Source organism: Leptosomus discolor, chromosome 26, assembly GCF_034619465.1.
Source record: "Leptosomus discolor isolate bLepDis1 chromosome 26, bLepDis1.hap2, whole genome shotgun sequence".
NCBI classification, from domain to species: domain Eukaryota; kingdom Metazoa; phylum Chordata; class Aves; order Leptosomiformes; family Leptosomidae; genus Leptosomus; species Leptosomus discolor.
In genome coordinates, this window is record NC_141416.1 from 2,146,855 (window position 1) to 2,173,878 (window position 27,024).

The following is a 27,024-nucleotide window of genomic DNA, read 5'->3' on the forward strand; positions in this document are numbered from 1 at the left end:
GTGCGTAGCCCCCTGCAGCCCCACCCCGTGGGTGTGTGGTTGGGGTGGGCTAAGCAGACCCTGGGGACATGCTGGAGATGTTGGGAAAGCTTCTTGGGTTTGTCTTGGAAGTGACAGTGAAGTGGGGAGGAGGAAGGGCGCACCCCTCAAGCCTCTTTGGAGACCCCCGAGCTACTGAGACACTAAACCTGGGCATTTCGGCCGCTGCTGGCTGCAGCCCTGGGAGCCGAGAAGGGAACAGCCTTTTCCAAGCTCCCACCTGCCCGGGGAAGGGGCTGGGGAGGCAAGGGGGAAAGACAGCTCCAAGAAGCAGACCCTGGTGGACCCCTCTCTGCCCATCTCCTCTGCCAGAGGAATCCAGGCCTCGTGCCGCTCTGGGCTGCTTGCGCTGGGGAGCGGGTCGTCTCCAGCTCAGCTCCGTTCCTACGGTGCCACCAACCGCGTCAGCTCCGGTTTGAAGCCACCCTCAGGGTCTAAACTACCTTTCCAGAGACTCCAGGGGTGCCCAGTGCCAGCCCAGTGAAGAGGGAAGTGGTGATGGCTGCGGGCCCACCGGCTCTCCCGGCTCTGCCCGGTGCTCCCAGGGCAGGTGGTCTCCTGCACTGAACATCTCAATAGATGGTTTAAATTGATGTTTCCAATCCGATTCATTTGTAAAGTTGGGGCTTTTTTTCCTCTGGATTCGCCCCCAAACCTCTTTCCCTCCCCCCCCCTCCCGCTGGGGTGGGACCGGGGAGCTGCAGTGCTGAGCAGCTCCCAGTCTCTCCGGGGGCCTCAGCGGTTCCCACCCTGGAAGCTCACCCCCCCTTCACACATCTACCACACGAGGACAGCTCTCCTCCCGAATGGACACTGTTCGACAAGAACCACCAAGGATAAAATCAGGGCAGGGGCCTGGGGTCCCTCCTTGCCCGACCCCAGCCGCGTGCCAAGACCTTGGAGGCAGAGACGCTGCCCACTGGCACCCCGCCGCCGTCCCACTGGCCACGCTCCCTTGTCCCAGCTGGGGCTGGGGCCATCACGCAGCAGCCAAGGCTGGGGAGGGGAGCAACGGGAGCACGGGTCCCGGCTCTCGGTGGGAGGCACGGGGAGAACACTTGTGACACAGGGGCCGCCCAGCCGCCCCGAGCTTGCACCAGAGCTTGGAGCTGATTTTATCCTTGGATGTCAAAGAAACCAAAATGGGAGAGAAAACAAAGGAAAAAGAGCTACATTGACCCCAGCCCAACATCCCAACCAAGGGCCCAAAGCAAAGAGCAGCCACAAAACCAAAGCAAAGGTCCAAAGGAAGAAGGAAAGTCGCTCACTCACTGGTTGGTCTGTGTTTTGCGCGAGCGCCGGTTGCAGGGATGGAGGTGCAAGCAAGCAAACGGGGCCGGGGCTTTCGCTGTTCGTAGTAATAACGTTTTGTACAAGTTCAAGAAGAAGCATCATGTCTCAGGCCGGTCGCTCTCTGCTCTCTGTCTCGCCATCCCTCTGTGTCTGTCCATCTGCCCATGCCGGGTGCGAGAGAAAATCTGTTGGGTTGAGTGGGGTTTGTGGTCTCGTTTCTGTTTCCATCGGGGTCTGTTGGCTCTGTTTCTCACTCTCTCCGAGGCCCCTAGATAAAATACTCCTTCTTGTCGTCGCCACCGGCTTGGCCGCCCTCAGCATTGATGATGGCCGTGTCGGCATCCGGGGCGTCGTCCGACCCCTTGGCCTCGTGGGTCAGGTAGGTACCTGCGGGGGGAGAAGGGGGTCAGCGTCATGGGGGTGCCCTGCCAGCACCCTGCTCTCGCAGAAGCAGAGGGAGGCTGGAGGGGCCCCGGTGGCAGAGCCCAAGGGCTGGCTGGAAAGCAGAGGTGAGAGGAAAGTCCTTTGGGTTTGGCCTGAAATGGAAAAGTCACCGGTTTCCCTGGGACGTGCCCTGCCTGGGGACAGAGCCTTGCCTGGGCTGCTCAAGGCTTTTGCGGTCGTCTCTAGCCAGAGGGCGAAACTGCCTCCCCCTCGGCAGGCAGCACCCCTGGCCCGGGTTTCCACGCACATCTCCTGTCCCCACCACCATCTGCCCCTCCCTGCGTCCCTGTCCCTGTCCCCCCCTCAGAAAACCGGGGGGGGGGGGGGTTTCCTCTGCAAAACTACCATCCGCAAGGAGGCTCCAGCTCCTGGCTGTCCCCGGAGGCGGCACGGCGTGGGGCAGAGGCAGCAGCTCTGTGGGGCTCGGAGGGCAGGGATGGGGGGCTCTTACTCACACATCACCTCTGCTGGGTTTGGCCGATGTCTGGATGTGACCGTCTCCCCGTGTCTTATGCACATACCTGCCGGGCGGATGAAAAGTCCAGGGATGGGGAGATGGAAATGGCGAAGGGGAAGGAGAAAGAGGAACGTGGAAGGCTCGAGGGATGGCAAGGAGGGCAGGGAGAGGGAGGAGGGGGAATTCGGCACGGACGGGGACAACGGCACAGGCAGTCCTGGGGTAGTGGGTACCAAGCTATCGAGGAGACACGGAGAAATGGGGTAGGAGCTGCCTCCACCTGGCGCTGCCCAGCTCCAAGGACTCACTGGGCCATCTCCACGCCGAGGTCGGTGCTGGCACAGGCAGCTGCCCTCAACCCTAGGAGAGCTCCGTTGGCTGTGCTGGGTTTCTCCGGACACGGGGGCACATCTGCAGGATGGGGAGCTGCCTCCCTTCGCCCCTGCCCCACGCTGCCCTCTCGCTTGGGGGACCCCAGCCCTGCTCCCAGACACCCACCGAGGGGGAGCGCCGCCCTGCGCTGCCTGCTCCGATGCGGCGGGGGGGGAGTCTTGGCTCCGTGCCCTCCCCGTGCAGCTCCCCCTGCCCCGTACCTTTGTGCCTGATCAGGTAGTGTCCCAAGACGATGAGAAGACTGAGCAGGAGGAAGACAATGACGGCAACCACCCCGCCGATCACCGCGTGGTACGTGCTGGAGGTCGAGGGCACCGGGCTGGCATCTGCCCAGATGGCGAAGGGAGAGAAAACAGAGAGAGAAGGAGACGCTGCGGCCCCTGCGGAGGCTGCTGCTCGTCCCACGGCCTGCTCAGGGCTGCAGGCGGGCGCTTTCGAGGGCCTGACCCTGCTCAGCTCAGCGCCATCAGCTCGATCGCGGCTGCAGATGAGAGCTATCGAGGCGGGAGCAAGAAAAAGGCAGGCAGCAGGGGAAGCAAGGAGGGGAAAGTCACAGCCATCGGTGCCGGCTCCTGCAGAGAGCGAGCCGAGAGGGAGCCCTGGCCTGGGCAAGGCAGCAGCTGAGAGGAGCTGTGATGGGTAAACCCACCCCTGTGCCCAGCTGCCTGCAGTGTGCCCCAGGGAGCAGCCCTGGCAACACGCTTTGGGCGGTGCCCAGCAGCTCTGCCTTCAGGCACAGCCACGATCCCACCACACCGTCCTCCGCGGTAGGATTTTTGCCCCAAAAAGGAAGGCTGAGCACACGGCAGAGCTGGGCTTGGCTCGTTCTTCCCCTGGGCCATGCCAGCAGGAAGGTGGTGGCACCCCAAGGAAGGTGAGACCCCCAAGGCCAGTCCCGAGTCAGCTGCATCTCGTAGCGCAGTTGGCGCCGGGATCCTCTGTTATCCCTGGTGCACAAGGACAAATCCTCCTTCCACTCCACTCTCCTTGTGCCCCATCAGCTCAGGGTCGGGGGGGGACAGAGCCACAGAAATGTTCACAGGAGGCATCTAGACAGGATGGGGTGGGAAAGACAACAGTAGAGGCAACGGGACAGAGGGATGACATCTCACACGGACACACAAGGCACAGGTTGCAGCTCAGGCAGCTGCTGCCACAACCTGCCAGGAAAAGCTGGAAGAACCACCATGCAGCCAAGTCTCCAGGGCCTCGGCTCTCCGTTGTGCGCCACCGCCCCGAAGTGCTGAGATGGTGGCTGTAGAGTCCACACACGCCACCAGCTGCATAGGGACTGGAGCCTGGCTGTGCACCTGGGACCTGGCAAGGGTGTCCCTGGCCCAAGGCTGGGCCACCATCCTCCTGTGGAGCTTCTCCTGCCGGGCTGGGGAGCAGCAGGTCCATAAAGAGAGAGAAAAGGAGCTTACGGTACCTTGGATGGGAGCTGGAGTGAAGGATGAAGCGGTGGCCATGGAAGCATGAGAGATGGGCTGGGAAGAGCCCGGCGGAGGGGCTGGAGTGGAGTGAACGTGTGGGGTGGGGAGCTGGGAAAGATCTGGGGAGGACAACAAAAACACAGGGACACGAATCAACCCTGAGAGGTGCCAGTGAGGTGTGACAGAGCCCACTGGAGGGGACCCCGGCTCCCCCCAGCCTGATGGCACCCGTTCTTCTCAGGGGCTCCTTCCACACTCCGTTCTCGGAGACAGGTCCTGCTCCTTTTCTCCTGCCACTGTCCTCCGGGACACGCTGCTCTGAACATCTTTCCCCATCTCCTACCCTGCCAGCACCCCCAGTCACTCCTTCCTCCGTAGGGAACCCTACTGGGACCTTCCTGCCTGAGAGCCCTGGGACTTCCGTGGCCGCAGAGTGTCACCCATCACGAGGTGTCACTTCTACATCCCTACACACAGCCTCAGGGACCGTTCCATCCCTGCTTCCCTCACTGCTCCGCAAGGTGGCCGCTGCAGCAGGGCAGGCTTGAAGGCTCAGCTGGGCAAGGCAGCTGCTCCGGTGACGATGCCAGAGACCCAAGTGGCTCTGGGGAAAACCAGGGAGATCTGACAAGAGGAACCCAACCTAGATATGGAGGCTCCTCTACCAGGGGCTGTGACACCAAGCAGATAAGGGACATTATCTGTGTGCTCATGGACTGTGCCCAGCACCCTGGATGCTGCTGTGAGCCCGCGGACGGGTGCTGAGCACCCTTCAGGGCTGCTGTGCTGCTGGACGGGTGCGGACGGCTCTGGGTGCTGCTGTGTGCTCACAGCTGGGCTCAGGAACCAGCTCCCTGGGCAGACCCCAGACCCGGGGGGACACACACAAGGGGTGATGAAGGAAGGACTGCACAGGGTTGGGTGTTCAGGGGCCCATCCTGGGCAGGCAGAGAAGAGGGACTTGGGGGGACACGGTGCCTGAGGTGCCATCGCTGCCATGCACTCCCTCTACCCACAGCCACGTTGGAGGGGAAGGATGCCAAGAGTGCCCAAAACAGGAGGGGAGGGAAACAGGACAGGAGAGGGAAGAGCTGGAGCATGTAGGAGTGCTGGAAGATGGAAAGTCCAAGGCTGGTAGAGAGGAGAGAGAGATGGTAAGAGATTTGGCAGAAGAGGAGGATAACCCCAAATCCAAGGCAAAAAACTGCAGGGAAACTGGCTCCTACCAACACAGGAAAGCTGGGTGTGAGCACAGGAGCCGGGGCAGCACCCCCAGCCAGGGAGAGGCTGGAGAAGGGCTCACAGCCCCCTGCGGCGCACAGCTCTGCTCCACGCGCGACACACGGACGTAGCAGGGCACAAGGACAGCGAACGCGGCAGCGGAGCACAGCTGGGGCGGGAGGAGGTGGCGAGGGGACAGCACCGGGTGGGGGAGGCGGCAGCTGCTGCCCCTTCCCATGTTGACGATGGGGGGGGTCGAGGGGGGACACGCTCTGGGGACACGGGACGCCACGCAAGCCTGCGGCTCCAGTGGCCCAGGGCAAGCCACGGGCCCCATTTGCCAGGGCACCTCGTGGTTTGGGGAGGGGGGGGTCGGCGACATCTGGAAACCCCCTTCGGCTCGTGGCGGCGACATGCAGAGGCTGGAGGAGCACCGGCCTTTCCTCCTGGCCCAGAGATGCCTGCAGAGCCCTGCCTGCGGCCCCGCCAGCTCCCCCATCGCACCCTCTCCCGCTCGCCATCGGAGGCAACAGGGGCTGAGCTCAGCCTGGGCTGTGCTGTGTCCCTGCCCCAACCCCCCTCCTCCTCACTCACCCCCCCCCCCCCCACCCCCCAGAAACTCCTTTCTGCCCTTCTCAGCCCCAGGCAGCAGCCCTGCACAGCGCAGGGAAGGATGGGGGTGCTGGATGTAGCCGGGATGCAGCGCCCTGCCAGCAACTGCGCCGGGATCCCGCTGCATGCACGCCCCTGCCCTGTGCCACCAAGCCCCCTTCTGCCACCGCAGCCCTCCCTGCATCCATGCACCCCGCGGTTGCAGGGAGGCGCAGCCGGGGATGGAGGCGGCTGTGCCAACCAGCGGCCGCCAGGAGAAGCCGGGTGCCCCCGCGGCCCTGCTTACCGCTGACGTCGAGGTTGTACTTGGCCACGACGCTGCCCATGGAGCTGGTGGCCGTGCAGACGTAGGTGCCGCTGTCGCTCTTGTTGAGGAAGGGGAAGATGAGGACGCTGTCGGAGCTCAGCTGCAAGGGAGCGTCGCTGCCCTCCTTCTCCCACAGGAACTCCTCGGGGCTGTGGAGCAGCATGGGTGAGGCACCACCGCTCTCCCCAGCACCCTGGGGCAGAGGGGAGGTCCCCTGGCCAGGCAGCAGAGGGGAATATTGAAGCAGGAGGGAAATCCCCCGTTTAGAGATGAGCTGGGATAGATCTGCTGCTCCAGGGAGAGGAGAGGGGCTTTGCTTGTTCTCCATGGGGTGTCTGGCCCTACCTGGCATCAATACGAGGCCAGTGCCCGGCCCTGAGCCCACACACTGCTACCTGCAAGGCCCTGTCCAAGCTCTGGGGAGGGCTAAGTGGTGTTTTTGGGAGCCTGGCAGTGAGAGGATGAGTGGCTGGGGCTTGGTGGGGCTGAGCAGGAGGAAGGCGAGGCGGGGGGGACCTTACATGGGGTTGCCCTGCCCGTCGCACTGCAGCTGGAGCTTCTCGCCTTCCCGCGGGTACTGGGGATGAGGCTCAATCTTCGCTGTTGGCTTGTCTGAAAAAGGAGGAGAGGAGCAGCTGGGTGACTGCCTGTCCCTGCCCCACACTATGCAGGGGCCTGCTGGCACCCAAAACCCCTGCCCCTGCCTCGGCCCCAGCTCTGCCTGTGCAGGGGTGCAGCGTGAGCGGACCTGCGGGTGGGAGGGTGCACCGGGATGGAGGTCAGCACTCTCAGGGTGCACAGGGCAGCTCCCACGTCCCTCTCCCTGTCATCCCAGGGGACAAGGGGAACAGGGGGCAGGCAGAACATGGGAGACAGTGCAGGCAGGCAGCAGGGGATGGCACAGACAAGTCTTGGGGAGATGGGGACAGCGTGCGTGTGGGCAGGGGAAGCATCACTGTGCCGTGCCCCTGCATGTAACGGGACCGCTGTGGGTGCAGGCTGACGAGCTTGCATGCATGTGTGCACGTAGGCTGTGTGTGATGCCTGCTGAACTGCGGTGAGGATGAGGCCTCCTCCATCTCTCCCCCACCCCTCCACAGCCCTGTCCCCTTCCCAGCGTGGCCCTGTCCCACCATCCCCACGCGCCACGTACAGTGGACCTGCAGCTTCTGCGTGGTTGACCTCTCAGAGTTCTGCAGGGACTCGTGGTCCACGGTGCAGGTCACCTCGGCTTCATTGTCCTCCTTGGTGACGCGGAACTCCACCCGGCTGCTCACCGTGAAGGTCTTTCCATTGGGGTCCTCCACCACCTCGGTGCCCTCATCTGTGGGGACAGGGGGCTGTCAGAGCTGACGGACGCGGTACCACAGCAGAGCCACGAGGCCAACGTCCATGCTGAACAGGGGACACCCTGTCCCTTTGTTGTCAGTAGCACAGGATGCCAGCGTGGTCCAGCACCACCCCTGGCACCTCACCGGCCTCCATGGTGTTCCCCAGCCACCCCAGTCCCTCAGGGCAGAGGCCCGCTGCTTGGACACCCACCTGTCAGCTCCTTATTGCCCTTCCTCCACCGGAGCTGGGCCGCGGGCTTGCTGCCAGAGGACCGGCAGGTCAGCCGGGCTATCTTTTCCTCATCAATAGGCTGCTCGTGGCCGAAGATCTGGGGTTTCTGGGGGATTCCTGGTAGAGGATGAGGCAAGAAACACAACAGCCTATTAGCTGTGTGAGTGCTGCCACCCAGAGACGGCTGTGCAGGCAGAGACACCTCAATAAACAAGGCTAAGTTGACAGGCAGGCAGCCAGGAGCAGCATCTTTCAGGCAGGGCAGGAGCGGGGCAGGAGATGGGGAGCGGGTGGGGGGGCTGCCACTGGTGGCTTCTTACCCAGCACGGTGACCAGGGCCTTCGCAGTCCGCACGGGCATGGTGAAGATGGAGCAGGTGTATTCCCCCTCGTCCGACAGCACCACATCGCTGATGCTGATGGTCAGCTCGTTGGGTGTGGACCTCTCCAGCTGGATCCGGTTATCTCGCAGGGCTGGGGGGCGAGGGACAAAGGGGGGAAGTGACAGGCTCAGTACCACCGCACCCCTCCGCTAGGCTCGTATTTTGCCTGGTGGCATCACTGTAGGTGGGGAGCAGGAGGGATCATCACCCTCTGGGGCTCCACCAGCCCTGGTCCGCTGTCCCACCGTCACTCCAGTCCTGGAGGTGGCTCCTCTTCCTGAGGCAGCCCTCTCCCAACCCCCAGTTCCTGCACACGTACCTCGTTTCTCCCCAAAGTAGAGGGTCTGCTGGGCAGGGTTGGACCATTGCAGCGAGGAGTCGTCGGGATCCTCCACCTGGCACTTGAGCACCACTGTACCACCGGCCACCACAGTCTCGTCTGACGTTGTGGGCTGGCTCTCTAGACACAGACAGAAGCGGTTAGCAGGGGTCCTGGGCATCACCTCTCCTCAGGTGTGCACGAGCATCACTGAGCAACCAAGGGAAGGGAGGGAGGAATGCAACAGTGTCCCCAAAACCCCCGGGGCAAGGAGGGCTCCAGCGCTGGGCTGAATACAGCTTGCTTGGGACAAACGATGTCCTCCAACCGACCTCAAGCCCTGGATGGCCTGGCTACACAGCCTGGGGTAGGGGGGACTGGGTCACCCCGGCTCAGCTGCTCTGGGTGGCAGTATGGAGGGGCGTGAAGAAGAACAGGCTGGAGGAACAGAGTTGCCAGAGATCTGTCTGGGAGAGCATCAGTGCGTGTGTATGCCAGCACGCCTGGGAGCATCTGCACAGCCCCTTGAGCGCAGACGTGTGCACACACACTGTCCTGGGTTACAGTGTAAAATGTGCCAAAAGGGGAAAAAAAAAAAAGTATTCTATTACCATCTTCAGGAGCTGTTGAGACCAGGTGGGGGGGTGCTCCCTGCCTCCCCCCTCTGGACTAGCTCCTGTTTATGGCCCAGCAAGGAACTGCCTCACAACTCCCCATCCCATGGTGAGATGCTCCGCCCGGGGGGAAGGAGCCAAGCAGTCCATGCCAAATAAAAACGGAGATTTCGAACACCCTAGCAGCCTTCTTCCACTGGATTCTCAGAGGAGCTTTTTTCCCCCCCACTGGAGTTCCAGAGGACAAGAGCTACCTACCGACCACTGGACCTTCGGAGGAAGACCAGACTCTTTTACCTGATTGCTGCTTCCACAGAACTACATCCATCGCTTCAGGAGGACTGCAGCCAGCATCTTATCGGACTGCTACTGCCACCCTAACAGGGGGTCAGGTTGTATTCCTGACTCTGCCAGTGTAAACCAGGGGGTTGTTTGTTTTTTTCCCTGCCTTGTGTTATACATATATATGTTAGTAAAGAACTGTTATTCCTATTCCCCATATCTTTGCCTGAAGGCCCGTTAATTTCAAAATTATAATAATTTGGAGGGAAGGGGGTTGCACTTTCCATTTCAAGGGAGGCTCCTGCCTTCCTCCGCAGACACCTCTCTTTCAAACCAAGACACACACACGCTTGTGGGTGCACGTCCCTCCTGCGGACAGAGGTTTCACTTGCACAGGCAGCACGCTTGGAGTGGGGCCATCCTGTGCACCCTGGGGACAACAGGGACCTGCTTACAGGGATGTGTCAGCCTGGTCTCCCACTGTGACCCCATTCCTCAGCGGGGAAAGGCCCCACTCCAGCTGCAGAAGCAAGGACCAGCAGGCAGGATCCATCCTGCCACCCAACCTGCAGCAAGCGCAGGGGCAGCAGCTCCCAGGACAACGCTGTCCCCAAGCAGCAGATCTTTCCCAACCTGCACACAGCCACCAGCGTCAGGTCTGCCTCCAAGCACAGCCCCTGGGGCTGCTGGAAGATACAGGCAGCTGGTGCCCGCCAGGCATGAGCAGATCCAGGCAGGAGTATGCCAGGAGGCAGCAGGAGAGCCTGGCACCAGCTGAAGGCACCTGGGGAGGCAGCAAGCTCTGCTCCACCTCCCTGGCAGTGCCAGCAAGCTGGGGCTCACACTCTGTGCCGAGCACCCCACGCAAGGGGATGCTCCAGTGGCCACCTCCACCCCTGGCCTCTAACAAAAGCATCCGCGCTCCACTGAGCGTGGCCTGTGGCGTGCAGTCAGTGGTCCGCTCTCCACGTCGTTCCTTAAGGGGATTTTTCTCTCGCTCACGCCGCTCCTGCTGCGGGCACGTCCCTTCCCAGACTGTGCTTCCTCAGCTAAGACATTGTCCTTCGCTTCCTTCAGGCTCCTTGGAGGGCTCCGTGCTGCTGGGCAGCCCAAGGGCAGAGAAGAGCCGCAACAGGATCAGATAACTCCCTCACCCGCCCCAAGGACGGCTATTTTGGGATAGCTGATGTGCCAGGGAGCTGAGCTGCACCGGGAGGAGGGGGACACTGGCTCTCCCAGCCTGGGGCCTGCACACCCTCCTCACCCAGCTAGGTCCGCAGGCAGCCCCAGGGACAAGGAGGAGGAACACCGATGCCGCTGCAATTTGCATTTGGACACGGAGCTTCACAAAGCGTCATCTTCTCTGTTGGCCCAAGTTACCCACGTTTAGGCAGGGGCTCTGTCTCAGGACCCCCAAGCCTTGGGTGACCCTGCCTGTGTGCCCACGCAGCCTGCCGTGCAGTCCCGATTCCACAGGCTTGCTTTCCTGCACGATACTCACCACCTGGGAGAAGCCCCACTTATCAGGAGAGGGGTGAAAGCAGCTTGGTCTGAATTCCCCTGAATGTCCCCATTTTTCCACTCAAAACAGTGAAGGGAAAATGTTTTCTTTTGCTCACACTGCAAATTCCTCAAAGCTTTTGCCGGGAGCAGGAAGGAGCAAAGAGGTTTTTTGGAGGAGGGCAGGAGGACGAGGCTGCCGGGCTTCCCAGGGACCACCTGGCTCACGTTAAATTCCAGGAAAGCCTGGGCTGGAAAGCACATGAATCCCTCCCTGCCCACTCCCAGCAGCCATGATTACCAGAGATGCATCAAAATTTGGATTAAAAACGTTCCCAGGGTAAAGACTCTCTCCAGCCTCAGGAAACGCCCCATCGCTAAGGCTAGTGTTTCATACTTGCTACCCAAGTTTTGCTCCTCTCCGCCTGCCTGGGGTTGATGGTCAGCCCTTGGCCATCGCCACGCTCCTGCCCAGTTGGCCCAAGAGCCTCTGGCTCACCTCTCCTTCCCTGCAGACATTCCCAGGGGGCAACTGAGCCTTCCCAATACACCCCCCGTGCCGGACCTCGCTCCACAGCCCATCCCCAGCTGCTGATCACAACCTCGGCTCTTCCCCAACACGTCTCCAGCTCACTCCAGGCCCAGGCACCGTGGGAGCTCCAGCGAGGACCACCAGGGCCACTGATGCCAGGAACGGCACCGGACTAGCGGGGACCCCCGCCTCCACCATGGGGGATGCATCTCTGCCATGTCACACGCTGGGGTCTGCAGCTCGGCCAGGGATCAAGGCCAGCTCTCCATCCACTCCTCCCAACTAGGAGGATCTGCCTGTCAGCTTGTTTTAATTCAGTTAACGACATCTTCGTGCTGCTACTACCATAATTAGGTGATTAAGTTGTTGCAAGCCGATGTTGTCCAAACTCAAAACACTCCAACTCAAGACGGAATTGAGGACAGGGTCTAAAACCCACACAGAACAGACCCAATCTCTTAATTAACACAATTATCATCACTTGCTACAGCCCTGGCCTCATTAAGGTATTAGCCTGGGGAGCGGTTAAACAGAACAAAGTGTGTTTCCCCGGGGACAGGGTCCAGGTGACGCCCCCTGCACCCCCACTGGGTGACACACAGGGCACCCCACAGACCCACCAAAGCTCCAGCTTAGCCTTGTTGACAACCTCCCCTCCCCAGCTCACAGCCAGGACCACCGTGATGGGTCTCCAACCTCCCCCCACCCCCAAGACCACGCTTCCACAAGAGCTGCAGAGCCGTGTCCAGCACTCCCACCCATGGGTGCACGCCAGCGGCTCGGGCAGGGTGTAGCCCCCCCACCGGCCCCTGCAGCAGAGCCCCTCCGGCACGACCTAGATCCTCGCCTCCGCGCCACATGCCCGACAGCTTGGAGGAACAGATGGGCACGGCTGGGCCACTGCGCCGGTGCGGCTTGATTTAATTAAAAACCGCCGCGGCCGTAACCTGCTGGCCCTTGCCAGAACAGGGGCAGAGCTGCCACGGGGCCAGGAGAGGAGGGGGCAGCAGGACCCCAGGAGCAGCGAGTCCCACCACAGGCAGCTTAACGCAGGCAGGGGCGGGGGGACACACACACACACACAAGGGGCAAAGCTGCCACCCCGCCGCTGGGGACAGCAGCACCCTGAGAAGGAAGATGCCTCACGCACCCTGATTGCTCCCAAATACCAGCAAAACTCCAGCCCTGGCACGGCTCAGACCGTGGCGTTCCCCGGGGAAGATGAAGGGCACTTCAGGCCACCCTGCTCACGCTGCAACGGCCCTTCGACAGCGTGGCGAGGGGTGCTGCTCTGAGAAAGCAGGCACCCGTCACGCAGGGGTCCCAAATCCCCCAAGCAGCATCCCGGGGGGGCTCAGAGGGGCTCGAGGGGGAGCAGAGCAAGGATGCTGCGGAAAGCTGGCCGCAGCAAAAGCTTTCTGATCTTTCTGGCACTCCGGTTCAAGCAGCCCCCGCCAGCCCAGGGACAGGTGCCGGACACTCAGGGAAGCATCCGTCCTTGCCGTGCCAGTGACCGCTGCCAGCGTGGGGCCGCTGCCACCCGACAGCCCAGGCTGGCACAGTCCCCTCGCCCTCCTTCTGTGACACAGCGCGACGGCCAAAGCAGCCACTGGGGCCGCCCCACCGCCACGGTGCGAGGGGCTGCGCCGGAGGATGGCTTCTGCTCTCACGCTGGGGCGCAGGAGGGCCCGGGAGCGCCAGCATCGCTCTGCAGGGATGAGGCGAGGCGGGAGCACACGGGGTTTGAATCCAGCCTTCCCTGCACCCCGCTGGGCTCGGGCAGGTGCAGCCAGCAAAGGACACCCCACCGCCCTGCACGGGGCAACTGCCCTCCTGCGCTCACGGCTCTCCTCTCCCTCAGGATCTACACCTCCCAGAGGCCACCTCAGGCCCCCGGCATCATCCTGCCATCGGGTGAAAAGTTATTTTGCAGATGGCAAGCCAGCAGTGGGATCTTCCAGCAGGCAGAGGACCGGGTTCTCCCTCCCGGAGGAGGCCTGACCTGCTGCAGGCAGGGACACGGAAGGCTCTGTTACTGCCTCAGGCCCAGGGACAGGCGGAGCAACCTCGGGCACCCCCCAAAACACCACAGCACAGGCTTTGCCAGGACCCCTGGTTTTAGCCAAGAGCTGCTGCCCATGTTTGTTTTGGATCCCAGCTGGCACAGTGAAATTAGAGAAGTACCACACTCTAGAAAAATCAGTATTTCATTAATTAAACCTAGGCACTTTTGCAGGGGGGCTGCGCTCATATTTATAAGGGGAAAAACAACGTACATGGCTCTTCCAGCTCCCCGAGCCCACCAGTAGGACCTGCCAGCACGTATGTCCCCCGCCAGCCCAGACCCTTCTCAAAGGTCTGCAGCTCTGCTGCTTCCAGCCCTGGGATGTTCCCGTGCACAGGCACACGAGCCCTCTGCAGCACCGCATCTCCGAGGGCTTTTGCGACGAACCACCACGGCATGCCTTCTGCCTTCCAGGAGCTGTTTTACCTGGAGCCTCTTCAGGGAAGCAGCGAGCGATGGCTGGGAAGAGCACTGTGGCCCAGCAGCCCTGGAGGACACCCTGCTGCCCACACCAACCTCAGCAGGGCAGAGCATTCGCCGACGCCTGACGAAAGCCGCTTCCAGCGGCAACCACCACGGTCAAGGCAGGCAGGAGTCAGAGCTGCCAGGACCCTCTGCCAGGCACCTCCACCCTGCACCAGTCTGAGCCCGGCCTCCAGGCTGCAACAGCATTTCTGCTGGGGCAGAAGCAGCCCTAGAGGAAAACACCCACTGCTCAAATCCCTCAAACACCTCCCGTCCACAGCCACGGCCCAAAAACACACTTGTCATTTTCCTCATTCTTTTCCATTTAGTCTAGTTTCGTCATCATAAAGACCCAATTTATCTCTGTTGACACAGACATTTTCTAAGGCAAGTGATCGCCTCTCTAAGGACTGTACTTTAATAATTCACTCAGCAGCCATGAACTGCAAGGCTCCATTTCCAGCCGGAGGCATCCTTCCTGCACAGTGACACTGGAGCAGCCCAGCCAAGGTGGCAGTTTCGAACTCAGTGGATTGCAAACCCGGCCAAGCGGGCTCAGACATCTGCTGTGCAAGCTTGCCTGCAAGCTGATTTGAGCAGCGTGTGAATCCACAGTCTGGGATACCCAGAGCCCAACTTCCAGGCTCTCCCTCACCGGCAGCTGACTTGCTCCAGATTTTGTTAGAGGGGGAAACCTGCTCTTGTTGCAGTGCATCTGCTCGATGCCATCCCTTGCTACTCTTCCCTGCATGCCTGCCTGTGGAAGCCAGCCTCACCAGCACGCTCCAGCCCGGAGACAGAGGACACATCCCCCCAGGAGCTGCAGGGCAAGGGACTCTCCTGCAACACCTCCAGGGCCAGCTCTTTTTCCAGTCCTGTGGCATTTCAACGCCTCTCGTGGCTGCAAGGCTTTACCAAGTGCTGTCACCAAGAGGCAGCTCGCAAGATGGGACGGCTCCATGCCAGACAAGCAAGAGCAAGGCAGAGGAGGATACAGGCAGCAGGAGGTGAAGGAAGCAGATGGAAGGCCAGGCTGCAGCGGGCTTAGATCAAAAGGTGGTGGTGGGAGGGACGCAAGAAGCCAGGCTGATCTAGGAGAGGACTAGAAGTGGGGACGTTCCCATGTGCCACCACCCAGCTGCTCTCCCGGCAAGCAGGGCTATCCCACTCTCGGGCAGGCAATTCTCCCCAGCACAGCAAGGCCACAGGGGCTGTGCCATCCAGGCACTTTGGGAAGTTTCCCAGGTTTTCCTCACCTTCACAGGGACAAATCCATCCAGGACCCTCATTTGCACCCCTGTGGTGCCAAAAACTCCCTCTATCCCGTCCGCCAGCTTGCACCCTTGTACCTCCAGCCCGCAACAGCCAGCCTCTGACCCATCCTTCCCACAAAGCAAGGGATTGGATCTCAGTGGGACAAAGGGCTGTCACATTAACACAAATGCTCACTAGGAGTGGAAAACATAACCCTTAAGAGTCTGCTCTGAACTCCAGATCTCTTAGAGGGATGCTGTGACCTGCCACTCTTCAATAGCTGGCTCTGCAACAGCCAAGCCCTCTGCTTCACCCCTTGTGATACAGGGGGTGAGATCCAGAGGTTAATGGGGGGAGAGACAAGGGGACCTGCCGTCCAACATGACAGAAGCTCGCTCCTTCCAAGTGAAGCAGTCAGCCAAGCACAAGGGCTTCAGGCCTTCAAGTGTGCTCCACATGAAAAACCCCGACTCCCCACCCTAAACACCAAGTTCTGTATTGTTTCTCTGAGAGCAGACATGAACATGAGCTTTCTCTGGCAAGGGGCAAAGCAAGAGGACCCAGCTCTTCATCACAGCCTGCTCTGAACCCTGGGCCTTTGCTGGGGTTCTCCCAGGATCACACTAGAGCCTTTGGTGGTTCCAGCAGCCCCGAGCCCTCTGCAGGCAAGAGCAGCAGGGTCCTGGTCCGAGGAGCCTTGACAGTCAGCACAAAGCGCTGCCGGCAAGCATCCTTGTCCCAGGATGTGGGGATGGGGCCACCTCCCTGACAGACCCTGCCCGAGGGTGCAGTGAAAGCTGACGGCTGCCTGTGACACCTGACCAGGGTTAAGCAACTGAAACACGGCCAGCAATTAGCCAGCAATCAGCAGCCAAGGAAGACGAGCAGTTGAAGAGCAAGGCCGGTTCCAAGCGCTGCTGAAGCTCTCAGATCACAGGATGCCCTCCTCCTCCTCCTCCTCCTCCAGCCCTGGCTGGCTGCTTTCAGCCAACCAAGCCTTTGGGGACATCCTCACCACACGCTTTCCTCCGTTGTCACACACCAGAGCCGGGCTGGGAAGCAGCCTCTCCTCCAGGACCAGCACAATTCTGCTTTCTGCTCTACCAAAGCACACAGCCTGATCCCCCCTCGGACATCAACTGCTCTTCCAGTTGCCCCAGGGCCAGATGAGCCCCTGCTGGGATGGGAGCAGGCTGGTCGGGGGACAAGGGAGCTGGGGAACCCCTCTGATGGCAGCAGCAGCAGCGCCTGGCTACAGCTTTGGCAGCCGCGCAAACCCAGACCGCCGCTGGCAGCTCTGCTCAGTCGTGTTTGCACATTCACACCGCTCTGGTGGCCAATTAGCCCAGCAAAAGGCATCAGCATCATCATCATCATCAGGGAATCCTGATGCTGGGCGCAGCGATCACCTCCTTCTGAGACCACCGGCAATCCCGTGGCCGAGAGGATCTGTTGCCACCCCGGCCGCAAGTCACCAGCCAAGCCCAAAGCAGCCGCCTGCCTGGGGAAAGCGGAGACCCCAGCTCAGGCACACGCCGCACGCAAGCCTGCCAAGTACAGGCAAGTCCTTGGAGGAGGCAGGACCGAGGCGAGGGGGGAAAAAGAACCCCTGTTCTGGGCCACCACAAATCATCCAAGCACCGTGACGGCCATCCCCAGGGTTAGAGCTTTCCTGGGACCCTTAAAAAGGGGATTAATTCCCTCGCAAAGGAGCGGCAAACTCACCCAGACCCTCCCATCTCAGGCCTCCCTCCGGCACAGGGAGCAAGCAGAGCTGGGCAGGGTGACCCCTCTCCCAGGGCCCTCCTCCAGTTTGACAGCAGACAGCTGATAACTACTTTTTTTAGCATGTTTTTTAGCTCCTACCCTAAGGCCAATCTCCAACATGACTGTTGCCAAGGGAACGAGCTCTTTGCTTTGACAGTTCTGTTTTAAGGATCTCCCGCCTGCCCAGCGCAGTGTCTCAGAAATGGTTGCTTTGGATGCCCTGGCACATTGCTTGTTGCTTTGCAGGCATCTGAACACTTGCAGCAGAGCTCGGCCCGAGATGGCATGAGACACTGTCACTCCCAACCGTCCGAGGATTAAACACACAAGGTTGTGTAAGAGGATATTAGTAACAGAAATAAGAAATAGGGAAAACCCTGGCAGCTCTGTTCCCCTCCTAGGTGACAGCACGCCTGCCGATGTGCACCACACAGTAACACCTCCTCCTGACTCCCCAGAAAGACAGGAGGGAAGAGTAATTTCAAAAGATTAAAATACAGGTTCAATCCCACTGGTCTTTCAGGTGACTGCGGTGGATACTCGGTTGTGCCCAACTGCAGCAGGGAGTCTCCACGTCCATATGGACACCCAGGGAGAAAGGGGCACTCTCAGCTTTGGCTGTGGCCCATCAGGTTGTGTCTGTTGTTGCATGGTCTGTCCCTTTTGGAGATTAAGTCTCCAGCATCACAGGGAGGGGTGTAAAAAAAAAAAAGGCCAGAAACCAAAGCTGGCAAGATGTGAAGAGGCAAAACAGAGCCCCCCCCCGGAAAGTGCCACAATGCCGACCTGTTACAGCGTTTATCTGCTCAGGGTGAAGGCATTTAACGACAAGCTGAGAGCAGAGCCCTGCAGCACGCAGCCAAGGCCAGAGCACCACCAGCAGCACGCTGTACCTGTGGGGCTGCGTGGTGGAAGCAATGGGGAGACATCAGACTGGGAGGTGAGCAGAGTGCAAACCTGACGACAGCAGAAAGGAGCACAAGGAGTTACTGCCCTGGGCACAGCACTGGCACAGACACCAGCAAACACATCCCACCACTGGAAAACAGGTCCACAGGGGGCAACGGGGTCCCAACAAGCCCTGTCTTCTGGCACCATCAGCCCTGCACTTGTCTCCAGACTGAGATACTGCACCCAGCTCCCGCGTAGCATCTGCACAGCAGGTGGCCCTGGTAGCCCGCTGCTCTGTGCTGGGACCACTCAGACCAGAAGCATCAGAACTCAGCTCTCCCTGGAAACAACGGCCTGAAAACAGCAGCAAAGGCAGTGGTCCGGGAAAACTAATGCTCCCCACGGGGCTTGCCCGTAAATACGCTGCCTGAAGCGTGGTGAGGAAGAGCATCTAGCTGAAGCACTGCCTGGAGCATCACCTGAGGAAGAGGCAGGTCCCCTCGAGCACGACCCCGCACCCAACAAGGGGAAGCTTGCAGCTCTGCTGCTCCACAGCCAAACTCCAGGGTCACCTGGAAAGATGTTGCCGTCTGGCTCCGCAGCAACCACTGCCGCCCTCCAGCACGTCCCTGGGACACCAGGGAGCCTCCACAATCCCCCTGAGCTGTGGGAGCTGCGGCGTCCGACACCTGCCCGTGCGCACACCGGTCCCCGTGCCCTCAGCCCGCATTACAGCGAAGGCAGAGCGTGACGCCGGGCAGGTGACTGGAATGGTTAAGCGCGTTCCTGCCCAGCCCTCATCGTGCATCTCTGCTTCTCCACCTCCCCCCGCTGTTATTGACTGCTCATTTTAGGTAGCCTCGTCTGGGTTCGTGCTTCTGGCGTCAGGGCTGCCCAAACACACCACATTACTGCATCTGACTCCCGCCTGGCTGCTCTCCTTTCCCCCCTCAGCCAGCACAGCCCTCCCTCTGCCACAGCAACCACCCAGCCCAGCCCTGGCTGCAACAGCCCTGAGCGAAAGCAGGAGCCCCTCGAGAGCAGGATGGAGAGCCTCGTCCCCCACCTGCCCTCGCAGGCAGACGGACAAGCCGGGGCACCAGGGAGATGGCTTACACCTCACCATCACCGCACGATGAAGGCTCTGCTGCTGCATTGCTTCACGGCTGCAGGTGCCTGCCCGAGAGCAGAGGGCAGAGAACTGGACCAGATGGTTCAAGCTGAGCTGACCCAGTAATTGAGAGGAGGAGGATCAGATACATCTGAGTATGGGGGTGTTACAGCACTGGCATCACCTTTGAGGTCCCACAGAGCCAAGCAACGAGGAGGCAGTTCAACCTGTGCGGATGACCTGCATGGCCCAGTCACTGCCTGGGCTGTAAAGAGAGCCCAGAGAGCAGTTCAGGTGGAGACAAGGCTGGGCACCAGGGGTACCACACCAAATGCCAGCACAGGGAACAGAGCACTTCCCAGAAGACCTCTGCACAAGCAGACCGCGCTCTGCAGCGGCTCTACCACAGCAGGAAACACAAGGGACCCAGGAGAACAAGCACAGCAGCAGGCAAGCAGAGCCCACCAAGCTCCAAGACCCCCAACACTGGCACTGCCACCAGCAAAGGCACCTTGGACACATGTTGACATCCCGCACCACGTCCTCCCTCACGCTGCTCCTCTCCTGCAAAGACCTGAATGGTCACATGACACCCTGGATCGGGGTAAAACTAGGTTAAAACCAACCCAGTGAAAACAAACAAGAATGTTAGCTTTAACGCAGATTCCTCCATCTGGCTAAGTGCCTGGCCATGCCAGCACCAGGGTGACTACCCAGATGTAGACGCCTCCAGTTACTCCAGCAATTCCAACACCCCTGGTGAGGCGAGAACGTCAGGCAGAGGGAGAAGAGGCAGCGTCTAGCATGCAGGAGACCTCACAAGCAGGGAATCCTGGGCAAGTAGGAGCTTCCCTCCATCTCCTTCCAGAAAAGGGAAGGTACCCACACTTGGGAGGCACTCAACTCGTGCTTCTGCAGCAACACCCCGCTCTGTTGGGATTTCTCCTCTGACCAAGCCACCACACTCCCAGCAAACACCCCGGCCTCAGCGTTACAGACTGTATCAAAAACCTGAGGCACTATCGGGGCAGCAGGAAAATTCCTGTCCCACGGCAGCAGTGCCAGCGCATCCCCTCACCGTCTGGGTATGCGGCAGGGCAGCTCTGCGGCACTTGATCCCGTGTATTGTCTCAAAAATCCAGCATTGCCTGTTGAGCCTAACACGTTGTGCCAGACAGCTGAGTGGCGGCTTTCGCGCTCCCCATCCGGCTCCCTCTGCCCGGCTGCTCGCAGAGGGATGCTCTCCTCCAGCTGACACGCTGATCCCAGCTGCATCGCCGCTGCAAGAACAGCTCACTTCCCCCAGGCAGCTGATCAGAGTCATCCAAAATCAGGCCATCCAGGTATCGAGTGATGCAGACAGGTTGCATTTCCCCTCTTCTCATGCCTGCACACCACCGCCTCATCAGGGATGTCACTGCTTCCTCTACTCTAGCGCCAAGGGCTTGTGCTGGCACAGAAAGTCTCGTAGCATATGGTGAGCCCTAATGACACACGAGAACAGGGCATTTGCACACATTAGTTGGGTAAAAGCACTGCCACAAGCAGCAAGCAAAGCGCTATGTTAGCTTCAGACAACTACCAGGCTTTCACCATCCCACCTCTCATTACCAGGGCTCCCTCCCCAGGGTCTCCCTGCAGCAGGCCTGGGGCCAATGCTACAGGCTGAAGATGGCACATAGCCTCTCACAATCTGGCTCAGGACCAGAGCCGACATCTACCCAAAGCTCCTCCCGAGGGAGCAGGACTATAGGACCTGCAACCCTCATCTGCTCTAGGGCTAGAGATCGCAAGAGCCCTGGGGTAGTCCAAACCTCTCTCCCAGCCTTATGCTCCTACCACTAGACACTATCTCCACACAGGGAGGGCGGATGACTTCTTACAGAAAGGACACCAGCTGGAAGCACAGGGTATTTCCCCAAGACAGAGAAAGCTCCTCCTGTGTGGCCTGGCCGAGCAGACACCTCCACCGGGTCTAGAAACATGAAGCCACCTTGCAGGAAGGGAACAGTCTCCTGAACCTGCCTCTCTGCCAGCATCAGGCAGGGAGCTCATCTCACCTGGCTTCAGGCATCTCAAGATGGTCTCCAGGCTCTCCTCAGCCAACAGGGAGCTGTGGGCACAAGCCACTTAACCAGTCCCAGCATCTGCAGGAGGAGACAGAGCAGCCCTGGCCCCCCTGCTGCGGCAACTGGGGCAGACCCAGTTCTAAGGCCCTCAACGTTGAGGCCTGTCCCAGCAAGAGAAACACACACGATGAGTGGAGCAGCTCTGGTACAGTGGGAGGTAACTGGACATGAGACCCGAGTTCAGCTCCCTGCTGTGGCACAGAAGCTGCCCAGCCTCTCCCCTCGCTGCCGCAGGACAGTGGTGCTCCTTGGGCTGCGCTTTGAGGGTTTCTCAGAGCCCACAGTGCTGGTGCCACAGCAGAATGAGGTTGCTACTGAGCACAGGGAAAAATAGCCCCAAGAAGTCTGTTTTTGGCATGTTGTGGCTTCCCATGGGACAACAGTAGGGCACTGTTCAAACAAAAGGGTTACACAACTCTAGAGTGGAATGACTCCGCAGGGGGAATAATCCTCACAGCAAGGACAACCACGCATCCAGCCCAAACACTCAGAAATCTGCCGACAGCAGCACAACACCAGCCAAGTGCACAAACGCAGCCCCGGTGTGAAGCACCAGTGCTTCCAGCGCCCAAGCAGCTTCAAGGGGCTCTGCTGGACCCCACCATGGTTGTAGCTTTGAACTCCAGAGCGCTGGAGGAGTGTTTCTTCAAGGAGAGGAGGCAGCTATGCCATCCCTGCCCTGGGAAGGGTGCTGTGGAGGGGCTTTCCTAGCCAGAGAGCCGCAATGCGAGCTGATGGCTGAGGGGCACAAAGGTAAGGCATTGACTGCGAAGACACACCAGCAGCTTCTTTTCAAGCATCTTCCAGCCATCCATCTCCTTTGCTCCCAAAGGCTTTTTGGGGGTCTCTTTGTCTCGCTGCATTGGATAACAGGGAGCCTGGCAGCTCGTGCCCAGGGCTGGGCCACAGCAGCAGGCCAGCCCTGGAAGAAATCTTGCAGTGTCATCATCCAGGCTGCACCCTGCCCGAGGACTACACACAACTTCAGGTCGTGGCCACCACTCCTCATGTGAGCACTAGCCCAGCTGCTCAGCCACCCCCTCCTGCCTGGCTCCGACCCACGCGCTGAGGATGCCAGGACATCCCTGCACCGTGGGATTGAGCATCACCCACACCCAACTGACTCTTTTGGGCTCCTGTGGGAGAACCGTGGTCGTAACCAGAATAAATTCTAGGATTCGTGGATGGGAACGCAGCCACCAACCCACACCATCCCCCAGAGCGGCTCTGCCTGCAACAGCCACCTCCTTCAGCAAAGGGACAGGCCAGGGGGCAGCGGGTGAGGGGCTCCCCCTTCGCTCCAGCACAGGCAGGAGGCTGCCAGGTATAGACCCCTTCCCCTCTGTACTACACTCCCTCCACCACAACAGCCCTTGGGACCCTTGATCCCAGGACCACGTACTTATGTCAGAATTACCTCCCTGCTTCCGACAAGCCATGGGCAGGAACTCGGATGGCGACTGGACCCTCTTGTGCTGCCAGCCTCTGCAACAACCCCCTCCCAAACAACAACACGGCGGTAGAGGCCAGGCCCCAGCCAGCTGCTCCATCACCGCACGACCTGCTCCCCATCCAAACACACCCAGCAGCAATTTTATCGTGACCAGCGACTCCCAACACGGCAAACGCAGCCGCCAGCAAACACAGCCGCCAGCGGCCCGACGGGAATTCGAGGCCCTAAGCGGCGAGCGCTGGCGATCCATGGTGATGGTGTGGAATCCATGAACAAGGAAAACAAGGCGCTGCCATTGGCGAGCCCTTACCAAAAATCACATTTGTTTTCATCCCCGGCCGCCCGCCGCGGTGGTGTACGGCGGGTAAACACCCTTTGTCTCACGGCTGATGCTCCCGCCGAGCCCCGCGCCTCCCGCATACCGACACCGAGGACCGACCGGAGGCTGGGATGCCGCCAGCCATCCCGGCAGCGGCGGGATGCCGGCAGGATGGGGAGCGGCCGCCATCCCCCAAGCCCACCGCCCCAGGGAGAGGGTGGCTCCCACCGAGAGCTCCTGCTCTGCCGGGAGGAACCGGGGACCCGCCCCATCCCGGGGGAAGGGTCCCCCCCACTCCACGGAGGTGGCCGCCGACCCCCCCGGGGCTCGCCACCGACCTCCGCCATCCGCCCGCGGGGGGCGGCTCTACCCCACCGGGTAGTCTCCATCCGCCTCCCCCCCCCCCCCCCCCGCGACTCCACCCGCCCCGCCGCGGGCAGCGCCGGGAGGGGCCAGGCTCCGCCGCCGCCGCCGCCCGCCGGGGCCTGTCTGGAACCTTCCGCCGCCCCGGCCCAGCCCCGCCCCGGGCGGTACACGGCGATAGGGGGACACGGCGGGCAGCACCGGCGCCGCCGTGACCTTGAGCCCCACCGGCCGCCCGGGGCCGCGACAGCCGCACCCGCCCAGGGCCGGCGGCGGCGCAGGCGGGCCCCGAGGGCAGGGCCGGGGCGGGGCGGGCGGCACCTGCCGGGCCCCGCCGCGCCTGACCCACATACCGGCGCGGCGCCGCCCGGCCCCGCCGCCGACCCCCGGCACCTGTCGCTCGCTCGCTCGCGCGCGCGGCCGGTCCCCACCCACTCCCCCCCCTAGCTTCCCCGGTTCCCCGAAGGGAGGGGCGCGCCCCGCCGGTCCCCACCGCGAAGGGCTGAGCGACGGCGGGGAGCGGGGGCTCGCCCGGTCGCCGTACCGGCACTCACCGTCGCGGGAGAGGTTTCCCCGGGCGGCGCCGAAGCAGGCGAGCAGCAGCAGGAGGCCGAGGGCGGAGGGCAGCATGATGATGATGATGGTGGTGATGGTGGTGGCGGCGGGTGCCCGCGGGGCCGGGGCGAACCGAGCCGCAGCGCGGAGGCGGCGGCACCGGTCGCGGCGCTGCTCTCCGGACTGGAGCCGGCGGTGCGGCAGCGGCGGGGATTAAATAGAGCGCGAGGAAGAGACCATTCGTGCCGCGGCGGCGGGGGGGGGGGGCGGGGGGGGCCGCGCCGATGCCGCCCCCCTCGGCCCCCGTGTAAACATGCCCGCTCCGGCCGCCGGCCCCCCCCGCGCCCCGATGCGCGGTGGTGCGCTCCACATGCGCGGCTCCCCGCGGGTGGCAGGTGGGCGCGGGGGGGCGGCGGCGGCGGCGGCGGCGGCGGCGGGGGGGGGGGGGTCGCCCCGATCGTCGCCGTGGTCCCCGTCCCGCCCCTGGGCTGAGCGAGCCCTATCCGAGCGGAGTCGCGATTTGTCAGGGTGTCGCCCCGGTCCCGATCCCGGGCTGAGGGAGGTCCCGCCCTGAGGGGTGCTCAGGGCGACGTCCCGGTCCCGGCCCCGGCCCCGGCCCCGCCGTGGAGCGCCTCGTAGCCCCGCGCCTCGCAGCCTCCCCCGGCCCCGAGAGGGGTCTTCCGAGAGCGGCGGCGGCCTGGGGACTCGGCGGGCGCGGGCACTCCCTCGGGGCCCGGCCCTGTCCCCGTCGGAGCCCACCGCGTCCCGCCAGCCCCCAGCGAGGCTCTTGGGGCCGGCGGCGGACAGCGGCTGTGCCGCCGTGGCTCTGCCCCACGCGTGGGGACTGCGGCCACCCAGACGGTGTCCCCAGGGCTGCCGTGTCCCCAGGGTGGCTGCCAGGCCGGGCCCCCCTGCATGGCCGCTCTACGGGTGGGTCTGGGAACCTGTGGTGTGGGATGAGCGTGGCAGAGCCCTGGGCTGAGCGATGGGTGGCTCGTGTTGGCCGCGGGATGGAGGCCCAGGCTGAGTGATGGGCGGCTCATGTTGGCTGCGGGATGGAGACCCAGGCTGAGCGACGAGCGGCTCATGTTGGCTGCGGGATGGAGACCCAGGCTGAGCGACGGGCGGCTCATGTTGGCCGCGGGATGGAGGCTGCAGGAGGCAGGGTTGCCTGCTGCCACGTATCGCTGCTCTCTGGGGTAGCTGGCCCTGCTTGGTCCACGATTGCTCTCCTCTCTGCCACGTGCTCGGCTTGTGTCGGTTTGCAAAGCGCTCCCATGGCTCCTGCGGCTGAAGGCCTGGCTTTGGCTTCCCTCTTGCTCCTGCACCCAGCCTGTTGAGCACGGGCGAGCAGGCAGCGTACAGCTTGGTTGATGCCGGGTGGTCTCCTCAGTGCTTGGTGGGGTCAGGACTACAGCAGAAATGCTGGGGTGTGACCTGTGCTCGTCAGGGTGGCTCAGCCTGTCTCTGGTCTTCAGGGAGGAGGCCTTCAGCTCTGTCTCTGCAGCAGCCCACATACCGCCCGGTCTCACGACCGGTCCTTGCTCAGACTTGCAGCCGAATCCCATTTGGGGTGAAGCCTGTGTTTGTTCGAGTCCTTGGCAGCCAGTCCCTCAAAGTCAGTGTCCAGCCCTTGCTGTTCCATGGCATCTCCCAGGCAACTGCTTTATCCACTGTTACCCATCCATGTTATCATCCGTTAGACGCTCACTTGTGCCAGCCCGAACATTTCTAGGTTGGACTCCCTCCTGCAGCCCTAGAGGAGAAATTAACCCCTTTTACTTCAGTGGGTCTGAAACAAACCTGTACATTCATTTCACATGTCAGTGTAAACGCCTCGTCGTGTGCTTTTATGCTGAGCGTTTCCACACCCTGATGCTCTCCTGCACAAATGCTGTGCAAAAGGGATGTCTCCGTTAGTCATAATCTCCGTGGGAAGGGGCTGTGGGAGGAACAGCTTTCTGGTGGTCAGATCAGATCGCTGCTCCGCCTCAATTTTCATCCTGTCTCTGAACGTGGCCCTAAAGGTGATGCTGCTCGTGTTATGGCCTCGTCCAGCCGCCCTTAGAGGAGCCGCAGCTGGCCCCAGCTGGGACGTCAGTGCTCAGGGTGCAGAGCCACGGCCCGTGGGGCACATCTGGGGACAGCGTGGGCCAAGTGAGGCCGCGGGAGGCTCTCCCCAGGTCTTTAGCGGGAGAAGGGGCTGCCTTTGGAAAATGGCAAGCCGGGGGATGTGGGAGCAGCTCCCATGAGGTCTTCCCCCAGGAGCAGAGTGAGTACGAGCACAGCTCCTCTCTGAGGCATGAGTGTGGCCTCGTGCGTGAGGGAGGCTCTGGTGGGAGGTTGAGCTGGAGCAGGGAAGCTGTCGAGGGTCTCGTGGGACGGCTCGTGGAAGGCGACCGTGCTGGGTCGGGCCCTGGGAGGGTGTGGGTGGCTCCTGGCACTGCAGGCAGCAGTTGGGGGGGGGGGGGGAGCTTCCTCCAGAGAGGAGGGTCTTGGGTGACACGGGTCTCTTAGGGCCATTCGTGATCCCCCAGCCTCTCCTCAGATGTCTTTGCTGGAGGAGGACGTGCGGGAGCATCGCGTCCCTCGGGACTGTGCCGCGGTTTCCCTCGGCTGAGGAGGGTGGCTGGGAGGGCACTGGCTGCGGCGTGGTGGGGCTTCGTCATGGGAGATGATCGCAGCCCACAGAGCCCTTCGACCCCTCCCTGAGCCTCCCCACCGTGCTCCCCTCCAGCCTGTCCCCTCTCCCTGCCGCAGGCTGGAGCCTTCCTACCTCCAGGCAACGCTTTTAACCCTTTCTCTGTTTCCCCGCAAGGCGGGTGCGTTGCAGAGAGCCTGGCTGCCAGCAGACGGCTGTCCCCTGCCTCTGTGGGTGCAGCACCCACCTTCTCCATCACGCAGGTGGCTCCTGAGAGGTGATGGCCGGTGAAGGGCAGGGCGGCCGGAGGCAGAGGAAGAGGAGGTGTTCAGGGTGCTTCAGGTACCGAGGTGATGCCACAAATCCCTGTGATTCAGCCCCAGAGCATCTGCCACCCCCTGGGACTGAACAAACGGCCGAGGGGGCTGATGTCACTCAGCTACCTCTGCCAAGGTGTTCCAGAGCCCCCCCCCTCCGGGGACCGGAGCTCCCCTGCACGGATTCACTCTGCCGTGCCCGGGAAGGATAGTGCTCCTCAGCTCCGCTTTGCCTGAGAGACCCCCCCCGAACTCCCTGCCAGCGTAAATCTTTCTGGTTCTCTCTTGCCGATGACAGCGCGG

General features: G+C 61.8%; 1 protein-coding gene across 1 annotated transcript; it reads right to left on the minus strand.

Moving 5' to 3' along the window:
* Positions 1-1,600: 1,600 nt before the first annotated feature.
* On the minus strand, positions 1,601-23,838 carry CADM3 (cell adhesion molecule 3). Its single transcript, XM_086478364.1, has 11 exons — positions 23,763-23,838; positions 8,464-8,604; positions 8,083-8,235; positions 7,742-7,879; positions 7,353-7,523; positions 6,721-6,811; positions 6,179-6,348; positions 4,056-4,178; positions 2,827-2,952; positions 2,232-2,297; positions 1,601-1,719 (listed from the first exon to the last, which is right to left on the minus strand). The coding sequence occupies exons 1-11, from the start codon at positions 23,836-23,838 to the stop codon at positions 1,601-1,603; spliced, it is 1,374 nt and encodes a 457-aa protein (XP_086334490.1).
* Between the last annotated feature and the right edge of the window lie 3,186 nt (positions 23,839-27,024).

Bases quoted from the DNA above. Each gene is read 5' to 3' on its own strand.
- CADM3 (XM_086478364.1), bottom strand. From the start codon at position 23,838: ATGCTGCCCTCCGCCCTCGGCCTCCTGCTGCTGCTCGCCTGCTTCGGC. The intron at 2,953-4,055 runs GTACCGTAAGCT...CCATCTGGGCAG, and splicing joins CACTCCAGCTCCCATCCAAG to ATGCCAGCCCGGTGCCCTCG. The intron at 2,298-2,826 runs GTACGGGGCAGG...TCCGCCCGGCAG, and splicing joins CTACCTGATCAGGCACAAAG to GTATGTGCATAAGACACGGG.